At 36.6% G+C, this 22,983-nt stretch overlaps 1 protein-coding gene and 1 long non-coding RNA gene across 8 annotated transcripts in view; one reads left to right on the forward strand and one right to left on the reverse strand.

The window, feature by feature from the left end:
* Positions 1-38: 38 nt before the first annotated feature.
* On the forward strand, positions 39-12,133 carry LOC144305435 (uncharacterized). Its single transcript, XR_013372458.1, has 2 exons — positions 39-971; positions 11,359-12,133. It is a non-coding gene; the product is annotated as an uncharacterized LOC144305435 (long non-coding RNA).
* Positions 698-22,983, reverse strand: part of GRAMD1C (GRAM domain containing 1C) — an 88,079-nt gene continuing 65,793 nt past the window's right edge. For all 7 annotated transcript variants that reach the window (XM_077884263.1, XM_077884262.1, XM_077884268.1 and 4 more), the window contains 9 exons: positions 22,230-22,367; positions 15,472-15,590; positions 13,731-13,873; positions 12,864-12,967; positions 11,370-11,546; positions 10,204-10,261; positions 8,160-8,270; positions 7,841-7,946; positions 698-2,374 (listed from right to left, as the gene is read on the reverse strand). In XM_077884263.1, coding sequence (XP_077740389.1) covers positions 2,294-2,374; positions 7,841-7,946; positions 8,160-8,270; positions 10,204-10,261; positions 11,370-11,546; positions 12,864-12,967; positions 13,731-13,873; positions 15,472-15,590; positions 22,230-22,367 — 1,037 coding nt within the window. In that variant the 3' untranslated portion in view covers positions 698-2,293. The remainder of the gene's footprint in view (positions 2,375-7,840; positions 7,947-8,159; positions 8,271-10,203; positions 10,262-11,369; positions 11,547-12,863; positions 12,968-13,730; positions 13,874-15,471; positions 15,591-22,229; positions 22,368-22,983) is intronic.

Genomic DNA, 22,983 nt, shown 5'->3' on the forward strand with positions numbered 1-22,983 from the left:
CCCAGGCCCCGCCCCCGCAGCCCAGGCCCCGCCCCCGCCGCCCGGAGGACCCGAGGACCCGCACCTGCGGGCTGGCCCGGCCCCCGAGCGGCCCCGGGCGGGACGTGGGCGGGGCAACCCCAGGCCCCGGGCCGCCGAGCGCCCGACCGAGAGACCGAGAGACCGAGACCCGGGGAGCCCGAGGATTCGCCCGGCGCCGGTCCCCGCTCGGACGCGGGCAACAGGCTGAGGTGGAGCTCTGCACCGCAAATTGTTCCCGGGGTGCCGCCCCCAAATCCTCCAGCCTTCCCTTAAAGGCCCATCGCTGTCCCTGAGCTGTTCATTCGGAAAGCTTGTTCGTTTTCACGATTTCTGGCGAGCAGATTCTACACTCGACCGGCCGGCCTACTAGTACTTTTGTTCCAACGGACCGCATATTTGAAATGAAACTGCCCTAATGGGAGTTCTCTCTGGGTTTTATTTTTGCACTAATTTTTGGTTTTTTTTTTTGCACTGAATTTCTTAAAGAGTGTAGGCCCATATACACGGTTTCGCTATTACATGGTTTCTACTTATTTTGTTTCTTGGGTTTTGGTTTTTTTTTCCTTTTTTTGTTTTTTTGTTTTTTTGTTTGTTTTTTTTGTTTGTTTTTGTTTTTTTGGTGGAGATGCTGGGGAACTTTTTTTTCCTTTTTAAACAGAAAAAGAAAAACTACAACTCAGACATTTTGGGTTTTATTGATACTCAATTTATATAACAGGCTCATACAATTAACTCAGTTCTGCCTACATACATGTTTAGTCAATCTATAAAGCAACTTTGGTAATTGTCTTTGAGGTATATTTACGAAGTACAGGTTTTTAAAGAAGCATCACAAAATATTCAGCTTGCCACTGATCATTTTTGTGAATTTAACAGAGAACAAAGTCTTCAAGTTTATAGTCCAGTGACTCTTGATCACAGCCACACTTCATAAATCAGAAAACTCCCAGGTAAGTACACTGGTACCCCAAGGTAGGTTTGTTGGGAATCACCCAGAGAAACCATTTCCCTGTAATCAAGTCAATACTGTCATTCTCTACAGGCATTTCAAAAATGACTTTAGCAACCTCATGGGGCTCTGGGGAAAGAAAGAAACACTTAACTAAAGGCAAGCATTGTCCAAACAGTAAGAATACATACAAATTATTCCACACTGTCCTTCTCTTGTTCCAGGTATCGAGACATATATGCCTAAAAACGTTTCATCAAAGAGCCAAAACTTCCGTCTGACTTCAAACTTCAGTCAGTCAGTGCACTAGTATTGGGACACAGTGACCCCAAAAGTTTTTACTGAAGAGCTAAAGTTTGTGTCTGCTTATAACTTACCCACTGAAACAAGCCACACACATGAGTGAATAAATGGAGACATTATGTGGCTACTAAAAAGTAATCCACAATTTTCAACAAGGTGGTTCACTTCTACCATGAAAGAGTGCTAAGCTGAAGCCAAGCTTAGTTCAAGTATTCATTTGATATGTCACTAAATGCCCAGATTTTTACATAATCATCCGGTTTTTAAAATGAAAGCATGGTTCTTCATTTTGAGTGTTGGTATCCTACATGTGTCCTTTTTCAGAATTGTCTCTTCTGCCATTTGAAACAAGAAAATCTCACCTCTGATAGCTACCTTAAGAAGAAACAACTATTTCTTCAAAAAGATACAATATGGCTCAAGAATGTTTCAGATAATAATTACCAACTTACAGACTCAAAAGGTTGACAATTGAATATGCATGCTGAATAAGTTCAGACACTATAATACTTACAGTACAGAAACTTGGAAATGTCAGAATATATGCCTGAAAAATGGTCTTTCAAAAGTAGTAATGATAAAGAGGTTCATTCTTCTATTGTCTTCTTTAGCCTCTTGAATGTATCTCAACTGGGAAAGCAGCCTACTGGAGACATACTGATTCTGTGCTAACAGATAAAGCATCAGACTTCAAACCTCACTGTAAAAATTAGGCCACACTACTCAATCCAGTGTCTCATTTTCTTTTTGTATCAGAAATTCAAATCCACAAATTTCATGCTTCACTGGAGAAATTCACTGCTTAGAATTATGTATAGGAAGTAAAAGAATGGATTGTTGAGGCCATCAGAAACTAGTTATCAAATTAATGTTATTAAAAAGAATGTTTATATTAGAAGTACCAATAATGAGAAAATGTGGAAATGTTCCCATGACAATTAAAATCTTCCATCCTCTGGCTTTCTTTAAGGTGTTTTCTTTTAGTTCCAAGTATCTCTACAATTTCAGGCCTTGAGATCACTAGCTTTCAACAGTCATACCAGTCTTGTTCTTATTTAGTAGATCAAAAGTTTTCTGAAGCATAATGAGTGAGCTCTTCAACTGCAAACAAAGTTAATTTCGAAAATCAGATTTTTTTAAACTTTTTTTCAGATTATTTTTATGCCAAAAGTTTACATTTATATTCAATATAGTTTTGTTTATACCGATACCCAAATAAAAGACTGAATCTATAAAACACCTAGCTACTTAGGGTGTCAGCGTGCCTGACAGGAAGTCAGCCCTGGTCCTGCACTTCTCCCTGTATTGGCCTGCTGTACAGTCTGCCTCCCAACAGGTGGTTTTCTTAAATGGCTTCTCTAGTTGCAGCAGTTTCTCTACTATCTCCTACACAACTCAAGTTCCATCTCTAGGCCTTTGCTTGCTTTTTTTTTTTTTTTTAAGATTTTATTTATTTATGAGAGACACACACGGGGAGAGAGAGAGAGAGGTCGAGACACAGGCAGAGGGAGAAGCAGGCTACATGCAGGGAGCCCGATGTGGGACTCGACCCTGGGTGTCCAGGATCACGTCCTTGGCTGAAGGCAGGAGCTAAACCACTGAGCCACCCAGGGGTCCCCCTTTGCTTGCTATTATGCTCATGCTTGTCTTCACCCATTTAAAACTTACCTTCTTCTTGTTGCCTTCCCTAATCATCCTGTCTTTGAACTCCCAAAGCATTGCTACTTACTTGACATTTAACTTTGTACTTTTTAAATAGTTTTTAACAATACACATGGACATCTGTTTGCTCTAATAAGATTATAGGCAACTTGAAGGCAAGAATTATGTCTTATTCTTCTTTAAATTCATTCATTTGTTCATTCAGCAAATATTATACTTCCCTATTACATGCTGGGTATGTACTAAGCCAAGCACTGGGTATACAATGGTAAACCAAATAGGTACTGTCCCTGCCCTGGTGGAGCTTACAGACTAGTGAGAAATAAAGAACTAAAACGGATCATCACAAAAATAAGTACATACTTCATAATGGATTAAGTTTTTGACTGGAGGATGGCAGCATCGCTTTCTGAAATACATCAACTAGAGGAGAATCAGCCTGGCTCAGGATGAAAACTGAATTCATGTTTTGGACATGATCAATCTGTGATGGCCTGTTAGCATCCAGGTGAAGATGCCAACTCCCCAGGTGACCGCGTGAGCCTGAAGCTCTGGGAAGAGGTCAGGGTAAGAGAGATGGATTTGGGAGTTCATGGCACATGTGGCTCAAGTTAGAGGAGTGGATGTAGAGAAGAAGGGAAGAGAATCTAACACAGAGAGCCTGGAGTACCAGGCCAGGAAGAGGTCAGCAGAGGAGATGATTTTATCAAGCAAAAGGTAGTTTTACTTTATGCTAAGTAAAAGAAGCCAGTCACAAAAGACCATATAGTATAATTCCATTTATATGAAATGTCCAGAATGGGCAAACCTAGAAATAAAAAGTAGATTAATAATTATAGGAGCTGAGAGACTGCTAATGGGTATAGGGTCTTATTTGGGGGTGATAAAAATGCTCTGGATTTAGACAGTGGTGGTGGTTGTACAACTTTGTGACTATGCGAATTCTTTAAATGGTGAATTTTATAGTATTTCATTTATATCACAATAAAGGGGGATTTTTTATGGTTTTAAAGAAGGCAAAATTAGATAATGCTCACTATAAGATGTAAACTTAAAAAATGGATATTAATTTTAAAAGCCAGGGGTTACTGGGGACCTTGAGCTTGAGCAATATCACTGGAAGATATGGAGAAGAAAACAAGACAGGAGTGAACTGAAGAGCAACTGGGTGGCTTATATACAGGCATCTAATTTCCTCCATCCTGAAACCTCATAAAAGCACAATAAAATTATTTTTAAAAAAGGCATAAATTCATGAGGACAGGGAGAACAGAAACGGCAAAAGCGGCAACACAATGTTAGAAACAAGAAAGCATTTGGATGACTTCGCAGACCAGACAAAGTGGAATCCTAAACTAACTGTGGAGAAAGCTGAGAACCAACCAAATCTACCCTGAAGAATCCTCAAAAGTCTTGGGAATTGACAGGAATCTCTGGAAGTCAGAATAAAGAGAAGGGGACTAAAAATGGGGATTATACAAAAAAGTGTTGAGATCATCCCCTGCCCCATGCCCTGCCCTCCTCCATACCTCTACTTTCACTCTAATTTCACTCCTAAAATGCTGGCAGCCCTTAATCCTTCAGATGGAAACTGGACAGCCTTTCTCTATGGAAATTGACCAATCTAAGAGGAAAGACCTAAAGATAGTGATATCAGGATTTCTCAACCAATAGCTGAACCAGATCTAGAGAGAAGTTCAGGGTACACCAGCCCAACCCACGTTAAGAGCATAAGAGCTTCTAACCCACAGAAGCAGGCAACCAAAAACTATAGACATCTAATGGAATCCTCTTACTCTAAGGATAGAAATCAAAACAGGAGGAAAGGATCTTGATGGAAAGTAAATAGGCAAAAAGGGGAAAAAAATTTAAGCATTAGTAACATGATCAGAGAGATAAAGATACTCATTTTTTAGATCACAATGACATAAAAAAATTCAGAGAAGTAATAGGTCTTTGAAATTAAAAAATTGTTAGCAAAAATCGAAAAATAGAAGAATGTGAAGATTAAGTTAAGGAACTCTGGGGAAGCAGAACAAAAAGGCAAAGAGATAGAAGCTGGAGAGAAAAAGTAAGAGTAGATAGCCTGTGCCAAAGAAGGCCAACATCTGAATTACAGGAGCCACAGAAAATCAGAAGAGAGGGAGTAGAGGTGAGGAGATCATCAATTGTGTAAGTCACTATTTCCCAGGACTAAAAGGCACAAGTTTCCAGATTCAAGGATGAGGAATGGTAACAGCCTCAAAATTCTCAATAGCAACACTAGAAGCTGAAAAACAATGGAACAATGCTGTGAAGGAACACTGTTTCCAAGCTAGAATTCTATCCCCAGTCAAACTTTAAAAAAAAAAAAAAAAAAAAGATTTTTATTTATTTATTCATGAGAGACACACAGAGGCAGAGACATAGACAGAGGGAGAAGCAGGCTCCCTGTGGGGAGCCTGACGTGGGACTCGATCCCAGGACCCTGAGATCATGCCCTGAACTGAAGGCAGATGCTCAACCACTTAGCCACCCAGGGGCCCCCCTAGCCAAACTATTAATCAAGGGAAAGGACAGAATAAAAACTTTTCACACTAATGAAGTCTTAAAATATTTACCTCCATGCTCTCTTTCTCAGAAAGCTACTAGAGGATATGCTCCATTAAAAGAAAGGAGTAAACCAAGAAAGCAGAAGACATGCTGGATATAGGAAACAGATGAGGTACTCCACAGGAGAGACCAGGACAAGAGCTGTGCACCTGCAGAGAGGGTCCCTGGTCCTGACTAGAGCCAGTCAGAAGGCTCCACTTAGAATACCTGAGGTGAATGAAGGTTAGGAGAGAAGACTTAGATGACAGAGCTTTAGGAGATGAGATACTTAGTATAATAATCAACTATCATATGATAATTCCAGGGATAAGAAAATGCACAGAAAAGAAAAGGTAGTCATGGTTTATTCCATGGCTCAGCTCAGGATAGCAAACTTAGTCAAAATAAAGCAAACACTGGACACTGATCTAACCAAAATTACAACTTCCTTGGGAGGATAGGGCAATCAGAAAAGAAGACAAGAAAAGATGAAAGAAAAGAAAACCCTTGTCTTCCATAATAGGAGGTCGAAAGATTATATGTAAAACTGAAAAATCAAGAAATATCAATACATGCTTGTTGTTTATAAATGGGGTAAACACACAAAAAAGAAACTAAAAGAATTAAGGATTGTTGTGTTTGGCAAAGTATATGGTAGGACTGCTGTTTTTCTGAACAAACCTTATAAAAAAGTTAACCATGTGAAGGTGTGACTTTGGTGAATACCAAACCTTAAAAAAGTGAATGGGTTATAAAGGATAAACTAGGGACAGCCACAGCAGACAACTCTGAAAGAGCCAGTCTGTGAAAGTGAGCAGAGAGAGACGGGCAGACAGAAGAGGATATGGACAGCGGGCATGGCCATGTGCAGAGAGGAAAGATCCAGCTGAATGAGGGAGATGGAAAATAGGATGTTGGAGGGTGATAGAGGAAGTCTCCCACCAACACATGCTGGGCTCTCCTCACAGGCAGAGCAAAGCTCTGACAGGCACAGACAAGAGGACAGGGTGCAGCAGTCAGAAGATCTGCAGAGGGAGAGGAAAACTCATTTCTCCTTGAGGCAGAGTTATCAGTTGAAAGTTGGGGAAATAGGAGGCAAAAAAGGGAAAGTGCAAATAAGACCCACTCTTGGTAAGCGTGAGGGGAGAATGTCACCAGAAGCTGTAGATAATGTGCATCTGGAGAATGCCTAGCTGAAGGTGTCACCTTGAATGCCCCACATGATATCCTGAGAAATGCTCAATAACTGGATCTTCTAAAAAAACAAATCAATGTATAGAAGAAAAGGATGGAAGGAAACAAAGTATTAACAGTGACTGTCTGAATGTCTCTTCTACCACTCTCTAGTTTTCAATCTTGAAAAGTACACAGATAACGTATTATAATGGAAATAGTAATCTTTCTTTTTCAAAGGGGATCCTAAATGTTGGTTCATGGAACTGAGCAGCACTTATTGATGACACTGTGTTCAACAGATAAATGTCTATAGCAAAACCTCAAAATAATCTGCATGTTCATTCTTCAATGGAGAACTAGTAAAATCATTAATTATAGCACATTTATGTAGTTGAATTCTATGCAGTTGTTAAAAGAGGAGGAAGTGCTTTATATGCTAATATGGAAGCATCTCCAAAATACATGGTTAATAGATAAAAACAAAATAATCAATAGTATATCTACAAACTCTATAAAAAGAGTTAATATTAAGCATAAATTTTTATACAGAAGTATCGGTAAAAAGAATGAGGTAGATATATACAGTTGATCTTTGAACAACATGGGTTTGAATGTCATGGGACCACTTATACACAGATTTTTTACAGGACAACACTGTAAATGTGTTTTCTCTATGATTTTCTTAAGAATATTTTCTTTAGCTATAAAAATATGTAATACATATAACATACAAAATATGTGTTAATCATCTATGTTATCAGTAAGGCTTCTAGTCAACAGTAGGGTATCAAGTTGTTAAGTTTCTGGGGAGTCAAAAGTTATATGCAATTTTCGACCGTACAAGGGTCAGCCCCCCCTAATTCCACCATTACTTAAGAGTCAAATGTACATGCTGATAAGTAAACAGCTTCAATATATATTACAAATTATAAAATGAAGGTGTACAACAGTGTATAGTATGCTTCCATTTTGAAAAAAAATACAAGTGACTGTACACATAAATTCTGTATTCTGAATAATACAGAAACTCTAGGGTAACTGCCTCTAGGAGGGGGGTTTCTTCAAATAATGGTATAGTAAATATTTGTACACAGCCAGAGGAGCAACTGGTTCATAGTGCTATGAAAACACTAAGGACTATGGTACAGAGTTGCCTACCTGTTCAAGCATCATGACCGAGTCTCGGAGTACTCCTTTTAAACGACGGGCCTGATCTCTTTTCTTCTGAATATTTTCCACTTCTGACACCATATCAGAGGCTAAACTGAAAAAAAAAATCTTAAAAATCAGGAGGACAGCTTCTAATCTTTCATTTACAGAAATCATCTGTGTCCTATAAATTTGCAAACAAAACAAAAAATTAAACAAAAAAGTTTGTGACTACAAAACAGCAGATCCAAATCTCTGAACTAGAATTAAGTTTTCTGCAACAAAAGAATTATTGAAATAATAATAGGTTGGGGGAAAACAGACTTACTGTAAAGATTTCTCTTCTTGGAGGTGGAGACGGTAAAAGGACTGAGCAGCATATTCTATCTTTGACAGCTTCAGAAACAGCGTCACATTCAACAGAACTAGCAACAGCAAACTAGGGCAAAGCATACCTGGTTAATCCATTCCTTAAGCACTGCTCATGTAGACTATACAGGTAAAAACTCTAAAACTGTATGTTGCCTAGTTTCCAATTATTGTTATATTATTTAAATCAGCTATCCCTACCTTATTGTATGAAACAACCACTTTTAGGAATTAAGTGGACAGTGAGGAAAAAGTTGGAAAGTAACTAGAGTCACAATAAAGTCCTCAAAGAAAACAGATTGGGATTGTTCCTAATATCTCTCCTTTCTGCGAGGAATCCTGCCAGTGCTGATGTGTGACCACCAGCTTAGAAATCTACCAAGTAAGCTTTTGAGATCTATTTTTGGGTGCCTCTGGCTTAAGCCATATACACCCATAATGCTGCACTTCTAAAAAGGAAATGAAAATCAATATGGACTTGATCTTACGTAGATGAACATCCACCTTACTCCCACTGAAAACCAAATTTTTTACATTACTATTCAGCAAAAATTTCTTCTAGTTCAACTTAGATAAAGGAAGTATCAAATCCCAAATATATATGAATAGTATCATATATAGAATGTTACATGCTAAATGAACTACTCATTGGTTCTCATAGCAGTCTTTCAATGGAATGGATATACTTTTTATGACACATATATATGCAAATATATAGGTGGCATCATATCTCTCTTATTTTTTCTGTTAAAATATTAGCTTGCACTTAAAAATATATAGTATTCATCTTAACCTACTCAGAAGAGGATTTTTTTAAAAAATGAAAACTAAGGAACAAGAAAATCAAATCTATGAAATTATTGTGACACTGAAATAGTATACAGACCAACATTTCAACATCTGACTATAAATTTTCTGCATGGTAATACAAAAGATCACTGATAATATTTCATATTCAAAACTGTCATAGCAAACCAACTTAAGCAGAATATAAAAACCTTTTATAAAACTCAAAGGTATATCAAACATTTTCTGGGCACCTGGGTGGCTCAGTGGTTGAGCATCTGCCTTCAACTTATCATGATCCCAGAGTCCCAGGATCAAGTCCCACATTGGGCTCCCTGCATGGAGCCTGCTTCTCCCTCTGCCTGTGTCTCTGCCTCTCTCTGTGTATCTCTCATGAATAAATAAATAAAAATCTTTAAAAAAATTTTTTTCTACATTCAGAAATCTACAATTAGAAAAAGCAGCTGATAAAAGAACTTCATTCCAGAAAATATTCACCAAGAGTATATCCCCAGTCAGAACCAATTCAATTAAATCTAATAGACTACCTCAATACTCAGATACAGCCATGTAGATAACAGTCGCCTACAAATGATTGCCTGCATTGATTCCTATAGAATACTCCGAGATTCTTAATCTCTGCCCAAGGCCTACTGACTCAATCTCTGGGACTGGGGTGTAGAAATCTGCATTTTAGGAAATTAACCATAAAAAGTAAGGATCATTAGTCTAATCAAATAGAGCAAAACAGCACTACTGGGATTTCACCCACTTGCATATATAAATACTCTCTTTAAATTTATAGAACTTCCAATAAAAACTTATGATGGTAGAAATAAGTCAGATTAATTCCGCCATATAGGGGTGGCCTGGGTGGTTCAGTGGGTTAAGTGTCCAATGCTTGATCTCACCTTAGTTCTTGATCTCAGGGTCATGTGTTCAAGCCCTGCATTGGGCTCCATGTGTGGATTAATTAGCTAATTAATTAAAAAACGTTTATTGAATGTGTACTTGGGTATTTCCTCAAATCTAATAATTCTCCTGAAAATCAAAAACTATCAGACTGAAGCATTTAAAATTAATGTTTTTGGAGACCAAAATTGGTCAAATAGTGGCAATTTCTGTACAATAACATACAAATGCATCAAATCCTTTTGGAAACTATTAAAAGATAAATGAAGACACAACCAAAATAAGCACTCAAAACAAATACTTACAAAATACTCATCACCACAATAAGGGCAAAGTTACAGTTTTCCATTTCCTTTTTCTTTCCTGCAGATCACAACACACAAAAATCTCTATTAGAACAGGACTGTGATTAACACTGGCTAAGATTTAATTTCATTTGAAAAGAACTGGAAAAGAAATTTTTTTACATGATTTATAAAGACAACTTGATGTAGGGTAAATTCCCAGCCCCCTTTGTTGATTTCTAATGGCTTGACTAATTTGAAACAAACTTACAGAAAGAAAATCTACATGAGTCCTGCAAATTTGCTCTACGTTACAGATTAATTTACTCTAAAATAAGCAATTCAATACATCATGTATGATCTCTAGCTAAGTTCCATCCCTGCAAATAATATTTGAGCTGGGTTTATGTACATTGTTTGCATTACAATCCTCACCTGTTCTCTTTTGCTCAAATTTATAAATTCCAAAGCTAAAGTGTTATTAAGCTAAAGTAGCAGATACATAGTCACACTAAGATATAAGCCTTAAAAGAGGATTTGATAATGTAGAAGGGTGAGAAGTGTAACAGTTTTATAGTTCCGAGAGGGAGGGAATAGAGAGGAAGGGAATAACAGTAGAGGCAAGATGTCTTCAAAATTGAGAGTGAGGATAATAAAAGTCAAATTCTATCTTTGCAATTTGCTGGGCTGGACCTGAGAGTACATAAAGGTTAAAGCATATAATCAGTTTAGTACTTTCAAGGGTAGAAATAAAATGTCTGTAAAGACTAGGAAATTCATGAGTGAATCATCCAGCAGCAAGGGACAGTGGTTGGGACTGGGGACTTGGGAAGCACATGCTCTGTCTGATGGAGCAGCTACTACTAAGCTCCAACTGATTGTTGCTGTGAAGGGATTTGAGTCCAGAGCTGTCAGATCTGAGTTTTTATATCAAAATGTCCAATTTTTAAAGTATCATGTGGGCCCAGTAAAATACATTAGATGGCCGTATGCCTGCCATTTTTACAACTGATTCTTTACACTTATTCCTTAGTTATTTTTAAGGAACGCAGAGTTTGATAAACATGATCAGAAAAGGAGAGGAAAAAGGGAGACCTCCTAACTGACATGTCAATAAATATAACCCATAGTCTACTTCATGTAAGTAAACTAAAATCTTCCATCTCTGTTTACCAGGTAACAGCTACCTGAAACATCCCCTTTGGCATCTAAGCCCACATCTCCAGAAGAACGCTGAGAAGAAAGTTTAGGAACTGTCTCTGCTGTTCGGTTGAATGTTCGCCTTCTCCTTCGCAAGCTGCTAAGTTTTCCAGTGTCCTCAATAGACTGATTTAACATAGATTCTTCCATTAACAAGTCTGATTCTAAGAAGGAAAAAAAAAAAATCTTTAGATAGTAGAGAAACCTTGACTATAAGATACGGGGGTGGGAGGGGTGTTTTGTTGTTTGTTTTTTAAGCCAAGCCTTGGTACCCTTCTTTATTACTTAGGTTCTCATGGCCTAGATTCAAACTTACTCTTAATAAAAACTTTTGGAAGGTAAAGTGATCCTACAATGAATGATTGTAGGAAGAATGATCTGTATTAATAAATGATGGGATCATCAGAGCAAATTCACCATGTGCTATATTAAATATTAACATAATGATTTCAGTTATGGAAACAACAGGCTACCCACTTACATTCGATCATTAGAAAGATTTCCAAGATAGATTGTGGTACTTGATTGTCAACATCAAAGGAAGAAGTAGCATATAATAGTTCTAGTTTTCAATAAGGGTTTGCAAAAAAGAAAGACTGGTAAGGAAAATCTGCAAACAACCTAAAAACCTAATTTTTGTCATTTGTTTCAACCTTTCCTTCACCAGATTTTTTATTAGAAGCTCATTATCCAGTGGCCAAACTAATTTCTGAATTTCATTTTCTTTGTTCCTGATTAGGAGTTTAATAATGAGTAGCCAAGAGAGAAGAGCAAGGAAAATAATCAACAAATTAAATGATGAAGCCTTAATTTACCCTGAACTGAATGACTGACCCCTAGCTTTTCTTTAACCAGAATTAAATTCATGTATGTATATATTTTTTCCTCATGTTTTAAGAAATATGCAAAAAAGAACAACTATATCACTTCTCCAGTCTAGTACCCACCACCACCAAATCCATAGATGTACATGATACCTACCATTGCTAAGTGTGCCTGCATAAACCCAAGGAAGATGCATTCATAAGGATTGCGGTGGGGGACGGGCACCAAGGAACACGAGGGCGTATTTGTGATGAAGTTACAGTCTCTCATGGCAGTCAGCTTCCTTGGCTCCTTGAAGAGGCTGTGATAGGCCCTTACTGTGTGATCTTAGACAAGCCACTTAACCTCTCTTTCTCTTTCAATATTTATTCTTAAAATGGAAAAAAAATACCAGTACCTACCTCATAGGATTGTAAGGGGCTGACATTTATAAAACACACAGAACATGTCTGGCACATAATAAACATAATACAAGTGTTTGTTAGACGAATGAAAATGAAAAGTTTTCAAATTCCAAGTAGAGAATAGTTAGAACCACTTCAGTGGGAGTCAATCCAACATCGTCTACTAGTTCCAGCTATTGACCCAAATGGACAATCAGTTTTGTTAATAAATACTATCTTTACAAAAATAGATACATCAAGAAATTTACAAACCAAGCTGTTTGAAATAGTCCTCCAATGAACTCCAGGAATTCTTTTCAATTAGAGATTTGATAATGGCCCATGGTTGCTTTCTGTATTTCAAATCTGTGGAAACTCTAATAAAATAAAGAGGAAAGAATATTTATTTAAAGGAAAGAATTTAGTTCTGTTAACATTGCAATTCAGTGTAAGATTATGTTGAATGGAAAGCCAAAAAGACCCAAAGTCATTAAGAGTATAAAAGAAAATCTGTTCACTGATTATGACTTATTTAAAAATTACTATATGCTGCTAATAACTTCATGAGATTTTCCAAGTACTTGGCATTTTATTCATTTCTTTCTCTAGCCCTAAATTTTCTTTACTTAAGTAGCAATAAAAGCTCAAAATAAATTCTAAATTTTCTAAATGCCTTGTGCAAAAAATCTCTAGTGGTCACAAATTAGGTGAAAGTAACTACAATAGCTAAGACCAGGCAAAGCACATGGTGGCCCGTCACTATCTTTGATTCACCAACATTTCTTATTTCCCATTGCAGCCATGTGCTCACCATGTGTTTCTTAAGAACTCACAGCCGCCTTGGCTTTAAACAGGGTCCTGTTACTAGTTCTGGCCACTGGACTGTGAACACAGTTCTACAACTCTCCCTGTAGGAACAGGAATGACACAGGAATGATTGTGTAGCTCCAGGATGTCAAAGCACTCATCCGCATGCGACCTTGAGTGAGGAACCCCATCCCTCTACTGACCACTAGTGGATGTGTAATTTGAGCAAGGAATAAAGCTTGGTTGTGTAAGGCTACAAAGATTTTAGGATTGATATGTTCCAGAATATAATCTCACCTAGCCTGACTAAAACACTCATTTACAATAGCTCACCTCAGCCGGCATTTCTGTTTTGAGGATCGGATGATATGGTATCTGTTTAAGGTATAGAAGTAATCATGGTAGGGAACATCATGTGTCACTACTTCTGAATCTACCAGATAAAATTGGGCTTCTCGACTTTCTTTATACAGTGTCTGCCAAAATAAGATTAGAAAAATTTTTGCATGTACAAGTTTAATATATTAAATTCCTTGCCAATTTAGAATATATACAAATTAGAATTCCTTCTCAAAAATAAAAGACATGAAAAGCCTACATACAGACCAGAAGAGCCTCTATGTTGGCTGTGCTATCTATGAATTGAGAAGATGTGACCTGCAGAAATAGGGTTTGCTGTTTCTCTGTCATTTCATTGTACAATTATTTTTTTTCTTTCTTTTAGGTTTGTGGAGGAGAGAGGAACCATATAGTCTCTTGTGTATGTTATTTAGTTTATAAAGAATGTTAAATGTTCCTGATAGGGGAACAATTCAAAATTCATTTGAACGAAGCAAAGATCCACTCCAAAATTCTTAAAAATGTAACAATCTCCCTTCACCAAAAACGTGAAGGAAGAGGACAACCAAAGAAAACACTGCTTTCCCTAAACAAGATTTGGAGTGGCTTCACTCAAATTCCTTCCTCATTTTAACCATACCTTGTCAAGCTTATCTAAGAGTCCAATATAAAAATACCAATCTTTTCTTAAATGTTTGAAAATCTTTTTGGAAAAAAATCTTTTGGAAAAATTAATTCCTTTTTAACACTGGATGAAAGCCACAAGAACATAACTAGTTCAGATGTTAAGATATTTTCTAACTACTTGCAGAACAGATACACTATACTTCAACACAATTTGGTCAAACACAAACTCCACTATAAAGGCAGCACCACACTGGCCACTGAGCAGAGCACTGAATATCCTATAATCTCTTCCTGTACAGTACTGTAGCCCTCTAGTTATGTGGCCCTAACTCTTGATATGATCCTGTATATCAGATCCCAAAGTAGTGTTTTTAAACCATTTATCATGAAAAAGTTCAAACATACACAAGAGTAGAAATGAAGTATAATGAATCCTCAAAAACTCATCAGCCAGCTTCAACATTAACCCTTGCCTAGTCCTGCTTCATCTGTACCCTATCCCCACATTCCTTCCCTCCACCACGATGCTCTGCCTGGCTAGATTACTTTTAAAGGATACCCCAGACATCAGTATAATTTTATTCACAAATATGCCAGTGTATCTCTTTATAATTTCTTCATTGTGTCTCTTTAAAAGATAACTCTTTTCTTGGGACGCCTGGGTAGCTCAGTGGTTTAGCATGTGCCTTTGGCTCAGGGTGTGATCCTGGAGTCCTGCATCGGGCTCCCTGCATACAGCCTGCTTCTCCCTCTGCCTGTGTCTCTGCCTCTTTCTGTGTCTCTCATGAATAAATAAATAGAATCTTTTAAAAAAAATACCCATTTCTTTAAAATATAAATATAATACAAAATAATACCGTAGTTACATGTAAAAATTAATTCCTTAAATCTTGTAACTATCTTTTTAGTTTGTTTCTTTAAATTAGGATTGGGTTGATTTGGTTGATATGCCTCTTAAGTCTCTTTTTAATCCGACAGTCTCTCCTCTCTTCTAAAAAATTTTTTTGCCACTTATTTCTGAAAATTGTCTTGTAAGCTGGTGAATGTGACAAGCATCTTCTCTCTTCTCACACATGATTATTTAGGAATACTGACACAGTAGACATACCTGCTTTTCAGTGGCAGCAGTGCACTTTCCAGTAAGTGGATTATTAAGGACTATAGTGTAGGTCATGGTTCTCAGTTGATCACCTCCAGGTTCTACTTTCCAAGGGGTGGACACCACATCTAATCACAGCAAATATAAAAAGAGAGTTGGTTCTAAAAATCTGAAAAGTATGATTTAAAATGTAATCAGAAGTAGATTTTTTTTAAAAAAATATAATTAACATACAGTGTTATATTAGTTTCAAGTATATCACATAATGATTCAACAAGTCTATGCTTTACCCATGACAAATGTACTCTTAATCCCCTTCATGTATTTCACACACACACCCCACCTTCCCTCTGGCAACCATCAGCTTGTTCTCTGTATTTGGGTCTGGTTTTTTGTCTCTTTTGTTCTTTGTTTTTTCTTTTGTTTTCTTAAATTCTGCATATGAGTAAAATTATATGGTATTTGTTTTTTTCTGTCTTACTTCACTTTGCATTATATCCCGCAGGTCCATCCATGTTGTTGGAAATGGCAAATTTTCATTCCTTTTTTAAGGCTGGGTAATATTCCATCACATATATTTCTACACACATACATACCACATCTTCTTTATCCATTCATCTATTGATGGACACCTGGGTGGCTTCCATATCTTTGCTATTATAAATAATGCTTCAGTAAACACAGGGGTGCATATATCTTTTTGACTTACTGATTTCATTTTATTTGGGTAAATATCCAGTAATGGAATTACTGGATCATATGGTAATTCTATTTTTAATTTTTTTCAGGAACCTCCATACTGTTTTCCACAGTGACTACACTAATTTGCATTCCTACCAACAGTGTACAACGGTTCCTTTTTCTCCACATCTTTGCCAACACTTGTTATTTCTTGTGTTTTTTATTCTAGCCATTCTGACAAGTGTGAGGTAATATCTCACTGTGCTTTTAATTTTCATTTCCCTGATGATTAATGAGAAGTAGTTTTTAATTATTTAAATTTTTATTTTTGGCCAGTCCTAACTTCTTTATGACTGTATTATCATTTCAACATTAAAGGAAAATAAAATTAAATGTGAGGCATTATTCTTGTATGTGACATATTCCCCAACTTTGATCCATTTACTTCTAAATTGTTGTCTATTAATACGCTTTTTTTCTTTTCTTTAGAAGAGAAAATTAAAAGGTGTTTCATCTGTAGTCTTCATTTTGAAGTCCCCAGTACCTGTGAAAAGAAGTAATGGCACCTGCCTTACCAAACACAAACAGAACAATACTTTAACTTTCCCATCATTGAGGACAAAACCTTGAAAGACATTTGCCATTATGCAAAAATAAGACCTTGATCCCAACTTGTGGAAAAATCATGTTAATAAGAAATTATGTAATGACAAAATATGTAATGTTAATGGCTTATTTGTCAAAATCTTTAATCAAGGAGGGGGCTGTGGAATATAAATAACTATATAATATTTCCATATTAAGAAAGCTGTAAGAAAATCTCTTTGTATTTATGGCAACATCTTGATTAAAATTCTCTCTTATTGGGGCATCTGGGTGGCTCAGTGGTTGAGTGTCTGCCTTCAGCTCAGGTCATGATCTCAGGATCCTGGAATCAAGTCCCACATCAGGCTCCCTGCATAGAGCCTACTTCTCCCTCTGCCTATTTCTCTGCCTCTCTCTCTCCGTGTTTCTCATGAATAAATAAATAAAATCTTTTTTAAAAATCTCTCTTATTTGCTTAATAATAACACAATGAGGGGCATCTGGAGGTCTCAGGTCATGACCTCAGAGATTGGCCAGCTTCAGGCTCTCTGCTCAGCAGGAAGTTTGGTTCTCCTTAGCCCTTTTCCTCTGCCCTTCACCTCCACCTCCCCCCCCCCAACCTTGTGCGCTCTCTCTCTCTCTCTCTCTCTCAAAGAAATAAAATCTTAAAAAAAAATAACACAGTGAGTAAAAATATACATTGAACAGAAATACATTTTTAGAACATAGCAGCATACAGTGAAGATCATTTAAGAAGCCAAAGACTAGGAATACATAGGTAACAGCATAGTGAACTCTTTTCAAAGATCTGACTAAATCACCAAATTCTGTTAGCACTCATGAATTTAAGCAATTAGTATGCTTGACTACTGTTTGTCAACATCTAAAATATAGAAGTCTTTAACCCATTACCCATCATTAAAAAAATGAAGCAAGCCTTTTGATACAGCCAATTTTACTCAACTTCTTTCATACAGGTAGGCCTCGAGATTTTTTGAGGGACCCCAAAGCTGCCTTTTGAGTATCTGGAAAAAATCTTTAAGCTAAACTAAAAAGGCATAATCATGGAATCTACCATACATAATTTTTAATATATTATTTATGATCAGTACACCCAACATGGAGCTTGAACTCATGACCCCAACATCAAGAGTTGCATGCTTTTCTGAGCCAGCCAGGCATCCCTACCATATATAATTTGCTCTAAAAAATAATTTAGTTAGTTGTACATGAAAGAAGATACAGGGGATCCCTGGGTGGCGCAGTGGTTTGGCGCCTGCCTTTGGCCCAAGGCGCGATCCTGGAGACCCGGGATCGAATCCCACGTCGGGCTCCTGGTGCATGGAGCCTGCTTCTCTCTCTGCCTGTGTCTCTGCCGTTCTCTCTCTCTCTCTGTGTGTGACTATCATAAATAAATAAAAATTTTAAAAAAAGAAGATACAAAATTTATTCTGAAATTTTCAAAAAATTATTTTGGTCCTATGTCAGTCTGTTTCAGAAAAATATACAAATAATCCATTGTTATTAGTAATATAAAATATTAGTAATAATATAATATTAGTAACATAATTTTAAGATATCATCAAATTCTGCTTTTAAAATTTCATATGGGATGCTTGGGTGGCTCAGCAGTTGAGCATCTGCCTTTAGCTCAGAGCGTGATCCTGGGGTTCTGGGATCGAGTCCCACATTGGGCTTCCTGCATGGAACTTGCCTCTCTCTCTCTCTGTATCTTTCATGAATAAATAAACAAAATCTTAAAAAAAAAAAAAACCTGCATACCATTCAACAAAGCAACTATTAACAAGGATAAAAAAGTATGTCTTCCAGTTATATTGTCACCAATGTTACCAACAAGCCTACTGAACATCATGTACCAAAACATCATATAATTAACAATATTTTGGAAAAGCCAAGACCTCCAATATCTAAGTAAAGCTCATCATGATAGGAAAAATCAGGGATGAAATTATAAGAAAAATGGCAACAATATACAAAGGACACATGCACCATTTTGATATATTGAGTTAAAGTAATAAAAAGCAGGAATTGCACAATACTTTATGAATCCTCTGATGTAATAAAGTTTTTAAATTGGTGAGTCTTCACACCTATCAGAATGGCCGTTACTATTACTGAAAATAACAAGTGCTGGCAACGATGTGGAGAAATTGTAACCTTTATGCATTGCTGGGGGTGGGGGGCGGGATGTAAAATGATGTGGCCACTATGGAAAACAGTATGGCCATTCCTCACAAAGCTAACCATAGAATTACCTATGATCCAGTTATTCCACTTCTAGGTATATACCCATAGGAATTGAAAGCAGGAACTCAAATACATCAGTGTTCATAGCAGCATTATTCACAATAACTAAAAAGTAGAAACAACTCAAAATTCCATTAATGTATGAATGGATAAGCAACATGTGCTTTATATATACAATGGAATAGTATTCAACTTAAAAAGGAATGAAAGTCTGACACATGCTACAAGATAGGTAAACCCTTAAGTGAAATAAGCCAGACACAAAGGGACATGTTGGGTGATTCCCCTTACGTGAGGCACCAAAAGTAGCCAAGTTCCTAGAGACAGAAAGGAGAATAGTAGTCATCAGCAGTTGGAGAAGGGGGGGAATGGAGACTTATGGTTTAATAGGTAGAGTTGCAGTTTGGGAAGATGCAACAGTTCTGGAGATGGACGGTGATGATGGTTGCATAATGTGGATGTACTTAATGCCACTGACCTGAACACTTAAAAGTGGTTCAAGTGGTATATTTTATGTTATGTACATTTTGCCACACACACACACACACAAATTGGTGTATCTTAGGAATGGCTATGCAGGTTTTATTATACTATTCATGCAACTTTTGTGAAGGTTTACAATTTTCAAAATTAAAAAGTTGAACAGAAAGACTTAAAACTGAGTTTTGAATTACAAAAGTAGTGTCACAGAGCTGTAAACAAAGATTTAAATGAACACCTATTTAAAAGCTCCTAATTAAAAAAAAATCCAATAGTACCATCTTAGTGCTGAAATTAGATTAAACCCACAAACAATTGACTATACACGAATCTTTCAGTTAAAAAAAGAAATATTTATTAATGTTCTTGAAAACAAGCCTCTGTGGGCCACCTGGGTGGCTCAGTTGGTTGTTTCTGCCTTTGGCTCAGGTCATGATCCCAGGGTCCTGGGATCAAGTCCCGTATTTGGCTCCCTGCTTGGCAGGGAGTCTCTCTCTCTCTGCTGCTCCCTCTGCTTATTCTTTCTTACTCTCTCTCTCTCTCTCTCTCATTGTGCTAAATAAAGAACTTTAAAAATTAAAATTAAAAAATTTTTAAATAAAAATAAAAACTTTTGAAACCCATTCTCAAGAAATTGAACTTTGATGACCAGATAGCAAGTTCAGCAGATAGCAGAATGATGTGCAATCAATCATAAACAGATTATCTCTTTGGGAGCAAACCTGACTAATTCTAGTCTAAATAGCAACATTCCTATTATTGTTTACACTTGTAATTAGCCAGAAGCCTTTGCTTCCAAAAGCCATTTAGAACATCAGATAGCAAATATAGTCATCCACATTGAAGCTAGATATGATATCAGACACCTAATACAGTTGTGAGTCAAAGAACAAACAAACTCAGTCAGTTAAGTGTCCTATTCTTGATTTTGGCTCAGGTCATGATCTCAGGGTTGTGGGATCAAGCACCACATTGAGCTCTGCACTCAGAGTTTGCTTGAGATTCTCTCTCTCCCCTCCTCCCTTTGCCCATCCCCCTGCTCTCCTCCCTCTAATAAATATTTTTTTAAAAAAAGAAGAAATAAAGAAAAAAAGAACAAACTTCATTTTGTACCAGCATGAATAACATGCTAGTTCTTCTTGGGCCTTGTCAGTCATAAAAATGGCAGTGCAATATTAATAGGCATCATTTTAGAAAATTAAGAAAATTAACATATCCAACTCTTCTAAAATATCAAGTTTTCCAGACAGACATGAATAGCAAGAAAATACAAAATAGATTCAGAAGAGATACAGTTAAACACAAGCTACTGAGTGAAGAGGAAAATTTATATCCCTTAGATATTCCACATTCTTAAAACTAGAACAGAAAAAAAAAAGATTTTTTAAACATAAAGTTCTTAACATAATCACAGGACTCAACAGCTATCATTGAGAAATCACTTTGCTATATCTCTGAATAAGAAAAAATTTTGTATATATCAATGATACAACCTATGAATATGTAGTTATGTTTACATAAAAGTTTCACAGAAAAACAATAATATTTAATCACTAGTAAAGTGGCTCAACTATAAATTGATTGTAGGATAACTTTCTCTTTGACTATATCAAATGACTCAACTTATATGAATCTCTGCTGCTTCTGTTTTATAATTTTATATAGCAAGCTAAACCATGTGCTCCCAAAATTTATAAAATATTTTGGAATATTTAGGATAAACTAAGTTTCAAACTAACTATAAACTCATTTGAGATGTTTACCAAAACAGAACTTTTAACACACAACCAATGGAATCCTTTTTATGAGTATAACTAATTTCCTAACTGGAATGTTTTTTCCGTTTTGGTATTTTCATTGAGATATACCACAGACACAGCAATCTGAGGCGTATAGCTCCAGGAGTTTGCACACACATACAAAAACACATATGTGTACCACTACCCAGATCAAAATAGACTTTACCAACATCCCAGAAGCTTCCTCCCACTCTTTACCCATCCAACTCTCCATCCAACTATGTACAACATAGTACAGTAAATACTATGCTGATTCTGTGCCCATAAATTAGTTTTGCCTGTTCAGAACTTCGTATCAAGAAATCACAGTATGTACTCTTTTGTGTCTGGCTTCTTGTGCTTAACATTAAATCTGTGGGATTATTGTTATAAGTAGCATCAACTGCGTTTGCATTGCTATACAGTATTCTTTTGTGTGAAGATACATAATTTGTTTATCCATTCTAGTAATTGGTAGATATTTGGGCTGTTTTGTTTTGAGACCATTGTAAACATGCTGCCATGAACACTGTAGTACATGTCATTCAGAGTACACATTTCCATTTCTGAAGGATATATACCTACTAGTAGAATTGTTGAGTCAGAGAGAATTTTTTATGTTCTGCTTACTGCCAAACCATTTCCAAAGTGACTGTACCAATTTATACCCCACTAGAATCCGATTGTTCCACAATGAAATTCTCTTAAATGGGTCCCACCCAACCAAACTGCTACATTAATAAATAAATGGAGTTTTAGTTTCAAAGAGTTTGACTTAATTGTAGGTAGGATCTGACTAACTGAACAATGAGTCAATGTTTGCATGTAAATTTAACTGAAATGCTTAAATACCAGCTTACATATCACCAAAATAAAATCAAACCCTAGTTTTTCCCCTGGCAGCATAAATAGGCTCAACTCTTAAAGGATAATAAAATTCTCCCTTATTTATCATTAGGTAAACACAAGACCAACCGATTATATTTCTAGAATTGGCAAATCTCTGCATAAAGCGTGAACTGGTGAAGAGCAATTCAAACATTCTCTCAGCACTGATACGAAAAACACGGTTGATATAAAGTCTTCCATGAAGATCTTTCTCAGGAACATTTTCTGGGGAAACAAACAAAATAAACCACAGGACTGAAAGGGGAGAAACTAAAGAATGGTAATTTCAAGATTTTGTTTTGTTTTTGCACAAAATGGTTTTTTAAATGTGATTACAATGATCAGCACACTCCACACACCTTATTAAAACTCCAAATTGGCATTATATACATAAGCACTGTATACAAATATACATAGTATATATCTAATTAAACTATATATGATCAATATTTCAGTCATCAAACCCTAAAGATATAAAACTATCTAACCTGAATGATATCAAACTCCCATAATGTATCACTCAAAAGAGTATTTCAAAAGTGACAAGGTTAACAGTGGGACACACAAGGGTGTATCTACCACAGGAATTAGCAGGTCCTATTTCTGAATGCTCATACATTCAGTAAATATTAAGTCACGAATGGCTCTAACTCATTCACTCACTCGGTAGCCTGAATAATGTTTCCAGCCTGATTTAAAGCTGACTGCCCCAAGATAAGCATCATCATATTTACAACCTATTCTCAATTCTCACCACCCATTAAAAGAACTAAGAAACCCTTCTGAAAAATAATCTTCAAGTCAAGGAATATTACATTTCTCTGGGAACCTGATAATGATA

Source organism: Canis aureus, chromosome 35 (assembly GCF_053574225.1).
Source record: "Canis aureus isolate CA01 chromosome 35, VMU_Caureus_v.1.0, whole genome shotgun sequence".
NCBI classification, from domain to species: domain Eukaryota; kingdom Metazoa; phylum Chordata; class Mammalia; order Carnivora; family Canidae; genus Canis; species Canis aureus.